This window comes from Scyliorhinus torazame, chromosome 30 (assembly GCF_047496885.1).
Source record: "Scyliorhinus torazame isolate Kashiwa2021f chromosome 30, sScyTor2.1, whole genome shotgun sequence".
NCBI lineage: Eukaryota > Metazoa > Chordata > Chondrichthyes > Carcharhiniformes > Scyliorhinidae > Scyliorhinus > Scyliorhinus torazame.
Window position 1 is genome coordinate 1,882,963 of NC_092736.1, and position 13,683 is coordinate 1,896,645.

At 46.5% G+C, this 13,683-nt stretch overlaps 1 protein-coding gene across 2 annotated transcripts in view; it reads right to left on the bottom strand.

The window, feature by feature from the left end:
* Positions 1-5,938: 5,938 nt before the first annotated feature.
* The window catches only part of LOC140404310 (E3 ubiquitin-protein ligase ARIH1), a 96,215-nt gene continuing 88,470 nt past the window's right edge, over positions 5,939-13,683 (bottom strand). For both annotated transcript variants that reach the window (XM_072492673.1, XM_072492674.1), the window contains 2 exons: positions 12,647-12,759; positions 5,939-7,488 (listed from right to left, as the gene is read on the bottom strand). In XM_072492673.1, the coding sequence (XP_072348774.1) occupies positions 7,404-7,488; positions 12,647-12,759 (198 nt within the window). In that variant the 3' untranslated portion in view covers positions 5,939-7,403. The remainder of the gene's footprint in view (positions 7,489-12,646; positions 12,760-13,683) is intronic.

Genomic DNA, 13,683 nt, shown 5'->3' on the forward strand with positions numbered 1-13,683 from the left:
GCACTTGGCCACCAGTTAATCAACCCCAAATGCCGCTTCACACTGCATCCAAATGCAGGAGTTACAACAGCCAGCCCTTATCTGCTCCAATTTCTCTTTTGTACTTCTATTATATTGTATTCACTGCTCCAAGGGTGGTCTCCTCTTGCGCTGGAAAGACCAAACTCAGGTTGCGTGATTCAGTCCACAACCATGATCCTGAGTTTCTGGTTGCAACTTCAATTTTCCAGTCACACCCTCTACAATCTTGGACTCCTGCAGCATTCCGAACAACGCTCAACATAAGCTTGAGAAAAGCAGTGATCTATATAGCGCTAGGGACTTGGGCTCAATTCCAGCCTTGGGGGAGCTGTGTGTGGAGTTTGCACATTCTCCCAGTGTCTGTGTGGGTTTCCTCCCACAGGTCAAAGATGTGCACGTTAGGTGGATTGGCCATGCTAAATTGCTCCTTAGTGTACAAAGGTGCAGATTAGGTGGAGTTACAAGGATAAGGTGGGGGAGGGAGCCTAGGCATGGTGCTCTTTCAGAGGGCTGGTGCCTACTCGATGGGCGGAATGGCCTCCTTCTGCACTGTAGGGATTCTACGGTTCGAAAAAGCACTTCTTTTGATTCTGAATTTTAGACTTCTGGACTCGCAAGTTCAACAATGAGAACATTACCACTGTTCACATTTTGTTGGGATGGCAGCTGTTAGCAATGAATCTGTTATCACCATTTACACCTCCTTTAGACACATCTAGTCTTTCTTTACTTGTCCCATTACCATCTCCTTTTGCCTTCCACCATCCACCATCCTTTTTGCTTCAACCGTGCACGGTTATCACAGGTCTCCCCATCAGTTTGCTCTCACCTTTCCCAATTCTAATGAAAGCTCATCAAGATGAAACATTAACATTTTTCCCTACAAGTGCGACCTGACCTGAGAGTTGCTGCATTTTCTGTCTTTATGTCAGATTTCCAGCATCACTTTATTTCTGGGACAGCAAAGTGAGGGTGAATATATCTGTCTTTCTCGCTCTGAATAATCATAGAATTTACAGTGTAGGAGGCCCTTCGAGTCTGCTCCGGCCCTTGGAAAGAGCACCCGACCTAAGCCCATACTTCCACCCAAACCCACACCTTAACCCCACCAACCTTTTTTAACACAAAGGGCAATTTAGCAGGGCCAATCCACCTAACCTGCACATCTTTGGACTTTGGGAGGAAACCCACGCAGACACGGGGAGAATGTGCAGACTCCGCAGACAGTGACCCAGCGGGGAATCGAACCTGGGACCCTGGAGCTGTGAAGCAACTGTGCTACCATGCTGCCCCAAAAGGGGCTGTTTAGCACAGGGCTAAATTGCTGGCTTTGAAAGCAGACCAAGGCAGGCCAGCAGCACGGTTCAATTCCCCGAACAGGCGCCGGAATGTGGCGACTAGGGGCTTTTCACAGTAACTTAATTTGAAGCCTACTTGTGACAATAAGCGATTTTCATTTCATAAGGATTACAGTTGAGCTTCTGGACAGCTACAAAGCTCCCTGTCGGGGAATTGAACCCCAGTCTCCCGCGTGATAGGCAGGGATACTAACCACTGTACTAACGAGTAACTGCAAATAAGAGCCATTTGGCTCGAGCCTGCTTTACCTGTCAATAAGGTCATAGCTGATCTTACATGTGGCCTTAACTCTTTCCTGCCTGCCCTCGACTCCCTCGTCAATCAAACCTAGGATTCCGTCTCCAAAGTTATTCAATACTAGAACGCACTTTTCTAACTCAATTACCTGCCTATAACTCCGGCTTTGTGCACCCTTCCTCCATTCCAGCACAAGTACCATCAGGCATCCAGGCTCCATTCTCATCCTTCCCAAAATTTCACATCTTAAAGACCCTTTCATCATACTCATCTCGGACCAAGTTTCTGGTCATCCTCTAATAAGCTCCTTCTCACACATTAGAAAGTGGCTTGATGCCAACCTTGCGCTCCAAAACTCTTCCTACATGAATTTTGATTTGCTTTGATTTTTATGTCATCATTGGCTACAGGAATAGTGCCAGAGGACTGGAGGATAGCAAATGTGGTCCCTTTGTTCAAAAAGGGGAGCAGAGACAACCCCGGCAACTATAGACCGGTGAGCCTCACGTCTGTAGTGGGTAAAGTCTTGGAGGGGATTATAAGAGACAAGATTTATAATCATCTAGATAGGAATAATATGATCAGGGATAGTCAGCATGGCTTTGTGAAGGGTAGGTCATGCCTCACAAACCTTATCGAGTTCTTTGAGAAGGTGACTGAACAGGTAGATGAGGGTAGAGCAGTTGATGTGGTGTATATGGGTTTCAGCAAAGCGTTTGATAAGGTTCCCCACGGTAGGCTATTGCAGAAAATACGGAGGCTGGGGATTGAGGGTGATTTAGAGATGTGGATCAGAAATTGGATAGCTGAAAGACAGAGGGTGGTGGTTGATTGGGAATGTTCAGAATGGAATTCAGTTACAAGTGGAGTACCACAAGGATCTGTTCTGGGGCCGTTGCTGTTTGTCATTTTTATCAATGACCTAGAGGAAGGCGCAGAAGGGTGGGTGAGTAAATTTGCAGACGATACTAAAGTCGGTGGTGTTGTCGATAGTGTGGAAGGATGTAGCAGGTTACAGAGGGATATAGATAAGCTGCAGAGCTGGGCTGAGAGGTGGCAAATGGAGTTTAATGTAGAGAAGTGTGAGGTGATTCACTTTGGAAGGAATAACAGGAATGCGGAATATTTGGCTAATGGTAAAGTTCTTGGAAGTGTGGATGAGCAGAGGGATCTAGGTGTCCATGTACATAGATCCCTGAAAGTTGCCACTCAGGTTGAGAGGGTTGTGAAGAAGGCCTATGGAGTGTTGGCCTTTATTGGTAGAGGGATTGAGTTCCGGAGTCGGGAGGTCATGTTGCAGCTGTACAGAACTCTGGTACAGCCGCATTTGGAGTATTGCGTACAGTTCTGGTCACCGCATTATAGGAAGGACGTGGAGGCTTTGGAGCGGGTGCAGAGATTTACCAGGATGTTGCCTGGTATGGAGGGAAAATCTTATGAGGAAAGGCTGATGGACTTGAGGTTGTTTTCGTTGGAGAGAAGGTTAAGAGGAGACTTAATAGAGGCATACAAAATGATCAGGGGGTTGGATAGGGTGGACAGTGAGAGCCTTCTCCCGCGGATGGAAATGGCTGGCACGAGGGGACATAACTTTAAACTGAGGGGTAATAGATATAGGACAGAGGTCAGAGGTAGGTTCTTTACGCAAAGAGTAGTGAGGCCGTGGAATGCCCTACCTGCTACAGTAGTGAACTCGCCAACATTGAGGGCATTTAAAAGTTTATTGGATAAACATATGGATGATAATGGCATAGTGTAGGTTAGATGGCTTTTGTTTCGGTGCAACATCGTGGGCCGAAGGGCCTGTACTGCGCTGTATCGTTCTATGTTCTAAAAGTACAATATAAATGCAAGCGGTTATTAAAATACAACTGGAACAGACGATCAGCCATGTGAGCAGTGCATAAAGATTAACGTTTAGGGGGCGAGGATGATTTTAGCCCTTTCCTGAACCTCAGCTTTCTTCCTCCGTTCCTCACCAGACCAATGATATCGCTAATTCCTCAAAACACATTGCGTTCTTTAAATGTGTTTAATAAGAAATTGAAATTCAGTAAAATTAGAAAGCATTCTTCGTGTCAAAAGTGCATTTATTGGGTTTAAAATGTCAGTGTTGGTGCTCAGGAGGCATGTCATCAGAACAGCATTATAGGCCAGAACACAAGTGTGATGCATTAACCCAACACTGTATATAATTGTTGAGTAACTGTTCTGACCTGGCTGAAAACAGAGTACATTAAAAAGGTCATGATGTGGAGATGCCGGCGTTGGACTGGGGTGAGCACAGTAAGAAGTCTTACACCACCAGGTTAAAGTCCAACAGGTTTGTTTCAAACACTAGTCTTCGGAGCACTGCTCCTTCCTCAGGTGAATGAAGAGGTATGTCCCAGAAACATATATATAGACAAATTCAAAGATGCAAGACAATGCTTGGAATGCGAGCATTTGCAGTCAATTAAGTGTTCACAGATCCAGAGATAGGGGTAACCCCAGGTTAAAGAGGTGTGAATTGTCTCAAGCCAGGACAGTTGGTAGGATTTTGCAAGCCCAGGCCAAATGGTGGGGGATGTAATGCGACATGAATCCCAGGTCCCAGTTGAGGCCGCACTCACGTGTGCGGAACTTGGCTATAAGTTTCTGCTCGGCGATTCTGCGCTGTCGCACGTTATCGACATGGATACCAGCACGTGATAACACCACCCACCAGGTACGTGGTACATACTCGTGCGACTCGGCCAACCTCATACACTGCAGGAAAGGATGTCCCGAAGCATGGTACATTGGCGAGACCATGCAGACGCTGCGACAACGAATGAACGGACATCGTGCGACAATCACCAGGCAGGAATGTTCCCTTCCAGTCGGGTAACACTTCAGCAGTCAAGGACATTCAGCCTCTGATCTCCAGGTAAGCGTTCTCCAAGGCGGCCTTCAGGACGCGCGACAGCGCAGAATCACTGAGCAGAAACTTATAACCAAGTTCCACACACGAGTGCGTCCTCAACCGGGACCTGGGATTCATGTTGCATTACATTCATCCCCCAACATCTGGCCTGGGCTTGCAAAATCCTACCAACTGTCCTGGCTTGAGACAATTCACACCTCTTTAACCTGGGGTTACCCCTATCTCTGGATCTGTGAATACTTAATTAACTGCAAATGCTCACATTCAAAGCATTGTCTTGCATCTTTGAATTTGTCTATATATATATATATATATGTTTCTGGAACATACCTCTTCATTCACCTGAGGATCAGTGCTCCGAAAGCTAGTGTTTGAAACAAACCTGTTGGACTTCAACCTGGTGGTGTAAGACTTCTTACCATTAAATAGGTGGAACCCAAACGTCCCAGCTCCACCAAGCTAAAAGAAGAATTTCTTCGAGTGTTTGGCAAAAGAGGCTGATGGCGAAGGTGCTTTGAAAAAGGGCATTAATCCACAGAACCAAACAAGCCATTATTTGCAACCTAATTACTTAAACTGCTGCACCGGTCAGTAGAGTGCCTGCTCTACCTGAACGATCAAAGCAGATCGACCTACCTGTCACAGCAAAAGGCCTGTGAAGCGATGAGGCAAAAAAAAAATCAATACATTTCCTAATTTATATCAATATATTCAGTAATGGGCTGTCGCATAAAGGAGTTATGCAAGTTACTCACCCACTGCTTAGGTGAACGATAGCAAATACTACACGTGCCGAAATAGAAGTGTTCTTTACTCCTACTTACAAATGAATAAGCAAAGGGTTCTGAAGCCAAGTGCAATCGTGACTGTGGGTCACTCTACAATATAGACATACGGTTAGAGCGAATTTGCAGAGCCTTTCGCTTGTAAACAGCCAGGAGTGCTGTAGAAACCAGGAACCAGCTGTGCAATTCAGCCTCCCGGCTGATATAGTTAAACCCAAGTCTCCACCTGGCCTCCGGAAAATTCATTTATCAATACTTTTGACAGTTCTCTCCTGCAAGAATGCACAGAACCGATTCTACCAGGGTTATAGTAGTTTGCACCGTAAATGCACAGCAAAACCGAGTGACTCCCTCGCAGCTACTATGCAGTCCATGGCATAAGCTCTTCCAATCCTGTGTTTAAACCAAGACCCTTCCTATTTGTAAAGCTTCACAGTAGTTTTAGTACCTGCTATCAGAGCTGCTGGCCACGCCGTATCAGATGTGCTGGGAGCACTGCAATTCACAGGATGCTGAGAAATTACATACATGCTGATTGGCAGCATTTGTGCAATGACTCTTTGCTGACCGCCCCCCACCCCCCCCCCCCCCCTCCCCAAAACCTCAAATGCACTGGACGACACGCAAGGGATACCCAAATTAAACCTTTATCGTCAGTAAATGCTTTGCAGTATTCAAGCTTTACAATTGTGTAAGTTTGTCATGGATTCATCCATTACAGCTACAAATCTTTCAACGTTTGAGAATTTGACAATACATTGTCCCAGTGCAACATAAGGAAAAAAAAAGACAAAAAACAAAAATCCACAGCAATGAGCGTGGGGCTAAGAAACCCAGTGCTAGGTCTTAACTTCAGAGAACCTTCGCTTTGATATATACAACCAATTTAATGGTGAAGTAGAACAAAACTATTACTTGCAGCTTGAGTTGGTTGCCAGTTTAGAGCATAGCAGTCCATCTTTTACTTAGCCCCACCAAGCAATGATCCTTCAACCCTAACCTCTAGACGCCGGGATAGCAACACACAGGCAGAGCACAGCAAGGACAGCAGCCATTAACACCCAGGACAGTGGAGGCGTTAGCGTATGGGGAGGGGGGTAGAGACACAAGCTGAATGCTGTTCTCTTCCGAATGTTAGCTACCTGTACCGCTCCTATTGTCTGACGAGATCTGTACAATTTTACGGGTATTTTTAAAAAAAATTTATACAGTAAAGAAATGGAAAGTACTGAGGACTTCTGCTGAAGCTGGAGGTGACGGTCATTAGCTCAAAGATGCGGCGGGGGGTATTAAAGCAGCAATGACAAATGATGGGGCGGGGAAGTGGCAAGGGTGTAAATATCAGGGGCAACTTGACACCGCCAGATCTCAGCTCGAGTCTACAACTAGTACTATGGAAAATTACACGGTAGAAACTTGTTTTTTTTTAAAAAAGCAGAAAAAGCAGAAAATTAAATTCACATTCCACTAACAGCGTTGAGGTCAAAGGTTAGCAAACCTAAAGAAACTGCACAGCAAATATACATATTCTTGAAGGTTTTTAAAGAATAAATATTTTTTTGTAATTAAACATTATGCAAACACGTGCCACGCTTGCTCTCGCTCAACCATGCATATGCGCTATATACAATTTGAAAAATACTGTGTCCTCCTTTTAAAAGTCATATACAAAGATATCCCCCAAGAGCGCTGCCTTACAGTTAGCCAATCAACATTCACAAACAGGGAACCTACATACAATTAATGTCTGGCTGGAAAAGAGGAGCCAGGTCAAAACAGTTTCACTTCAATTACTACACACAGAGAAAATGAATAAATGAAAGAAAACAGAAAATGGTTCAGCTCTCAGAATGTAGCTACATTACAGATTAAAGTTGGAGGGTTTTTAGTGTGTCACACCCTTCATCCACTTACAATACTGTTGTACATTTTGTGGTTTTATCTACTTTTTTTATTACAATATAATTTACTTAAACTTTCCATTAACAAAAAGTAGGGTAGAACTCCAGCAGTATCTGCAAGGGCCAGTGCCGCCCACTTTATTTGCATCAGCACTCTTGTTGCTAACGGGTTGACAGTTCATTGCAAGCCGAGCCTCAGTCCTCGATATACTCCCAAAGGTCTTTCTCGTAGCCCTCGTGCACGTGCTGTAGCAACACCTTCCTCCGGCTCTCACAGTATCTGATGAAGGGAACAGAACAGCAAGTCTGAATAACACACAGCTTGGTCAGCCAGCTAAAGTAAAAGGTTAACATTGCGGGCGGAGGCCTCCATCGGCATTGCGATGTTAGAGAGAAACCCCATGTACCAGACTTCAAAAACATGCCAAAGGAAGTAGGGAGAGGCAAACGGATTGAGATTTTAAAAAAGTACTAGTGGGGTTGAACAATCCATTTAGAGATTTTAGAACACTGGATAAAAATGCAGAGTGCTGCAGACTATAAAGATCAAATAGGTTAAATCTGCTGATCTGGAGTTAAATTGACAGAAAATGGTCAGCAAATATAAGTTCATGAAACACAGGTTAGACAAAAGAAAAGTCAATAAAGCATATTTAAAGGAAAGACAGGTCAAAAATTTTAATACTTAGGAAACTAGTAGTTCAAAAGATTTTTATTAAATAGGTCCAGTCACCCCAGTGAAGCTGATAAATGTGGAAAGTCCCAACATAAAAAGACAACGAACAAGACGATGGGGAAAGATGTTATCGATTTAAATTTTTCCAATTAAGGGGCAATTTTAGCATGGCTAATCCACCTACCCTGGGTTGTGGGGGTGAGACCCACACAGACACGGGGAGATTGTGTAAACTCCACACGGACAGTGACCCGGGGCCGGGATCAAACCCGGGTCCTTGGCGCCGTGAGACAGCAGTGCTAACCACTGCGCCACCGTGATGCCCAGGGAAAGATGTTATCATAGAACATAGAACAATACAGCGCAGTACAGGCCCTTCGGCCCACGATGTTGCACCGAAACAAAAGCCATCTAACCTACACTATGCCATTATCATCCATATGTTTATCCAATAAACTTTTAAATGCCCTCAATGTTGGCGAGTTCACTACTGTAGCAGGTAGGGCATTCCACGGCCTCACTACTCTTTGCGTAAAGAACCTACCTCTGACCTCTGTCCTATATCTATTACCCCTCAGTTTAAAGTTATGTCCCCTCGTGCCAGCCATTTCCATCCGCGGGAGAAGGCTCTCACTGTCCACCCTATCCAACCCCCTGATCATTTGACAAACACTGTATATAATAGCTTTAGGTTTGTAGCAATCAAACACCAAAGATCAAACAGTTTAAGGAACTAGGATTAATTTATGCTGAAGTCTAAGGTTTAACAGGTCCATTTCATAAATCAAGAGATCAAGGGTCACAAACCTAACCAACATTTGTCCAGTACAGCTCTGCCGATAATACACTGAGCAGGAGGTTGTATATTTCAGCCCCGTTCCCGCACATTTTGTGCATAATCTAGACTGATACTCTACTGTAACACTGAAGGAACCGTACGCTGTCAGAAACACCATCAGCCTGATCAGCTAATGTTAAAGATTTTATTCCCTGAGACAGCGTCCTGGCAACACTTTTTCAACTAATACCACCAAAATCAGATGAATTGGTCAATTACTCTCTGCTGTTTCTAGGATTATGCTGAAACTAAAACGGACATTAAAGGCAAGGTAAAGTCGCCACAGTCCCAGATGACCATAGGCTGCTTTCCCCTTTGAGGGGGAGAGCTGGCTGGTGGTGATTTAACCCGAGGATCACCACACCTCAGGCGAGGGGCAAGGTTGAGAAAAACGGACAATATACTTGCTTCCGTAACAATGATTACATTCCAGATTATTTTGTTGTACCTGAAGCATTTTGAGATGTTTTGAGAAGTGCTGTGAAAATGCAAGTCTTTCTTTTTCACACATGCAAGGAAAGTAACTATCTTAGCTACATGAAATGAATGAAAATCGCTTATTGTCACAAGTAGGCTTCAAATGAAGTTACTGTGAAAAGCCCCTAGTTGCCACATTCCGGCGCCTGTTCGGGGAGGCTGGTACGGGAATTGAACCACACTGCTGGCCTGCCTTGGTCTGCTTTCAAAGCCAGCGATTTAGCCCTGTGCTAAACAGCCCCTCAATACAGCTAGACTCCCTCATTGTCTGACAAGTGCTATGACTATTGAAACAGGCAAATCCGTTCACATCACAAAATTATCGATTGCCTTGACTAGTGCCACGTAGCAAATCATTTTCTCTTCTAAAATCGCCACGTGTTACAACAGGCTATATCAAGGGGAGGGTTAAAATCATCAAAAGATAGCGCTTTAGTCGTCAGTCAACAATGGGATAGATGGACCTCGTAGTAATAAACTTTATTAGTGTCACAAGTAGACTTACATTAACACCGCAATGAGGTTACTGTGAAAAGCCCCTAGTCGCCACATTCCAGCACCTGTTCGGGTACACAGAGAGAATTCAGAATGTCCAATTCACCTAACAGCACGTCGTTTGGGACGTATGGGAGGAAACCGGAGCGCCCGGAGGAAACCCACGCAGACATGGGGAGAACGTGCAAACTGCACAGACAGTGATCCCAGCCGGGAATCGAAACTGGGACCCCGGCGCTGTGAAGCAAAAGTGCTAACCACTGTGCTACCGTGTCGCAGACTTCTTTGCTTCTTGGCTCAAAATAGCAGACTTTGCAAGAAGAGGGGAGCCCGTGAGAGATGAAATGGTTAAGAGAAAGAGGCTTCAATGAAGTTACTGTGAAAAGCCCCTAGTCGCCACATTCCGGCTAGAGGGCATAGGTTTAAGGTGAGAGGGGAGAGATGCAAGAGCCCAGAAGGGAAATGTTTTCACACACAGAGTGGTGAGCGTCTGGAACGGGCTGCCAGAAGCAGTGGTAAGGGGGGGGGGGGGGGGGGGGGGGTGTACAATTTTTCCTTTAAAAAGGTTAGACAGTTACATGGGCAGGGTGGGTATAGAGGGATATGGGCCAAATGCGGGAAAGTGGGGCTAGCTTAGGTGATAGAAACTGGGCGGCATGGACAAGCTGGGCCGAACGGCCTGTTTCTATGCTATAAACATCTGTGACTCTATAAAGTGGGATTGCTCACTTTTGGTCTTTTGGACCCTTTAGCCATAGACTGACTAATCCAATCATCTATCAGAGATAAACAATTATAAGGACATGGTTTTGATTAAAATATTAAGAGTCTGTGTACCAGGACCGTTTTAAAACAAATCTACTTCGGATTTTGGGTGGCCATGGAGTGAGCCATCTCACATTTGGTAGTCTCACTCAAGGTGGTATTTTTTGATCCTTTCCCCGTCTGAGGGGCAGGATTTTGGATGGAAAGAGGCGTAGGAGTACCTGGAGAAGGGGTGACCTTTCTGAATGCTATGTTCAGCCAGCAGAGGAAGTAGGACCTGGCCAAAGTGGTGGAGACGGTTAATGTAGGGATCGAGCGAGTGGAGCAGAGGCTGGAGTCCCAAGGCAGAGCGATCCAGAAAGTGGAGGTGGCGATGGGGAGGCACGAGGAGCAGCTGGCTCGTTGGTGGCCATGTGGGGGTGACTCGGGAGATCCAGAAGAGGCTGAAGGTGGAGGATCTGCAGAACCGCTCCAGAAGGTAGGATCTGAGAATTGTGGGGATGCCCAAAATCATCAACGGTGCGGAGGCTGGCATGCATGTGGCCAAACTGTTGGAGCAGTTGATGGAGGAGCGGATCTTTGACTGCTCTGGAGGTCGACCGAGCGCACAGGATGCTGATAAGGAGGCCGCAAGTGGGCGATGGTGGTGCGGTTGTACCGCTTTCTGGATAAAGAGAAGATTCTTTAGTGGGCGAGGCAGACGAGGACGTGCACCTGGGAGGACAACAAACTGCGGGTGTACCAGGACCTGGGTGCAGAACTGGCGAAGAGGGGGGCCGGGTTTAATCGGGTCAAGGCCACCCTCTTCAAGGCGGTGAAGTTCGGGGTGCTGTACCCGACCCGCCTCTGGGTGAGTTTCTAGAAGTGTGAATATTATTTTGGATCGCCAGAGGAGGCGATGGAGTTTGAGGACAATGGACTGGCAGGAGGAGGAGGACACTAAAGGTTGGAGGAGTTTGTGAGGAGATTTTTTTGTTCTCGGGGAAACTTTTCCCTTTGAAATGTTCTTTTGGTTTTATGGTGGGGTGTTTGGAGGGCAGGTCCCTCGGTGGCGGGAATAGCAAGGGTGAGTGCACCGTTTCTGGGTTTTGGGGGGGGGGGGGGGGGAAAGAGTGTATGGACATGGTCTGGGAGGGTAGAATTGGGGGGGCTGGGGTTTGGAGGCTTTGGGCGGTGGCCACCACCTAGTTGGGTGGACTAGTTAACGGAAGTGCAGTGGGGGGTTGTCAGGAGATAGGTGCAGGGGAGGGGGGTGCAGGGGAGGGGGATGGGGCCTTTGTATTTGTTTTTTTTTGGGGGGCGGGGTTGCCATGGCACAGGTGGACATCAGAGGGTGGGTCGCTGGCCCAAAAAGGGATATGGTAGATTGGCAGGGAAGGGGGGCGGGGGGGCCCCCTAACCAGGCTGGTCACGTGGAACATGAGGGGTTTGAATGGGCCGATCAAGCAGTCACATGTTTGTGCACCCGAGGAGGCTGGAGGCGGACATGGTCTTTTTACAAAAGATGCAATTAAAGATAGGGGATCAGACGAGGTTGAGGAAAGGGTGGGTGGGGCAGGAGTTCCACTTGGGACTGGACATGGTGACGAGGGGGGTAGCAGTGCTGGTAATAAGCGGGTGGTGTTCGATGGGGGGGGGGGGTGACTTTAATACGGTTATCGAGTCAAGCTTCGACCGGTTGAGCCAACGTGTCGGGGAGGTCAGGGAAGGTGTCGGCAGTGGCGAAGGAACTGAAGGGGTCTATGGAGGAGGGTGACCGGCGGTGGTGGTGGGGGGGGGGCTGCTGCTGTTGAAGGAGAGGCAGAGGCTCCAGGTGGAGTTCGGATTAGTGTCCACAGGCAAGGCAGTGGGGCAGTTACGGAGGGCAGAGGGGTAGTGTATGAATATGGTGAGGTGAGTGGGATGCTGGCCCACCAGCTGAGGAAGCATGGGGTGGCGCGAGAGAATGGCAGAGTATAGGACGAGACGGGAAGGGAGGTGTTGGACCTGGGGGGGTTGGTTATTTAGAATGTATAATTTTGCTTCTGCTTTAGTTTGTTTTTTATGAAAATGCCTGGATAAAATATGTTAAAAAATAAATCTGCTCCTCCCCCGAAACGGGCATTTCTTTTGGCAATGGAGGGCCAGTGGGTCAGGGAGGAAAGATAAGACGCGTGTCAGCATTAATTACCAAATTCAATTCATCACCTGTACTTGTCTTGCACTTTCTGTTTGATGTCCTGCAGAGAGTCCTGGGATATGTCCCTCTCCAGATAGCCAGACAGCACTTCTGTTGCATTCTCCAGATCTGCCTGATTGTTCTGTGAAGAGAAAGACACACTGCATAGAACAGATTGGGATTTCAACACAAACATCACTCAAGCACGAAGGTGCTTTGACTCAATAAAGTGTTGGTGTTACCAGATTCCCACGTTAAAACTCCAGCTCACCCCACAAATCAGCAAGTAGGATACAAGAAATCCGGCATTCTTTAATACAGCACCTTAAACTCACTTGGAAAAATAACAGGTTAAATTTGGGTAGGACTGTGCAAGTGCAGTTAAACTGGGAGAGAATCAAGAGTGAAGTGGAGCAACGCCAGCCTGTTTTGCACGGCAGAGCTCAGTGGAGTATGTCAATGCATACCTTCCCACAGGACAGTGCTCTGACAATCGTTAGAAAGGGGAGCAATGTTGAGGGATTGTAGATATTTCAAGCAGAGATATCGTTCAGCGATTGCACAGAAGACGGCTACAGCCATTTTGAGATTTTCAAAGCCCCCCCCCCCCCCCCCCCCCCCCATACAGATTCTATTTACCTAAATATTTGTATTTATTTTCACTAGTTTAAAAAAAAAGTTTAACAAATGAGAAAACCCTCGGAAAGTCCACACGTAGTAGCAGCCACCAAGATCCGACAGGGAGGATGGTAAACTAGTATGAGCTGAAATTTAATACTTGATGCTGATTTCTGCTCTGCATCGAGAAGACCAATCACAGATTAGGTGACCGCTTTGTGGAACACCTCCCTTCAGTCCACAGGCATGGCCATAAGTTTCCAGTCACCTGCCATTTTAATTTGCCAACTGAAGAAGTCACGCGGACTCGAAACTTTCATGCGGTTTCTCTCTCCACAGACGCTGCCAGACCCGTCAAGTCTTTCCAGCGTTCTCTGTTATAATTTCACATTTCCAGCATCCGCACTATTTGACTTTTATTTCAATTGGCCATTTCGATTCCCACTTT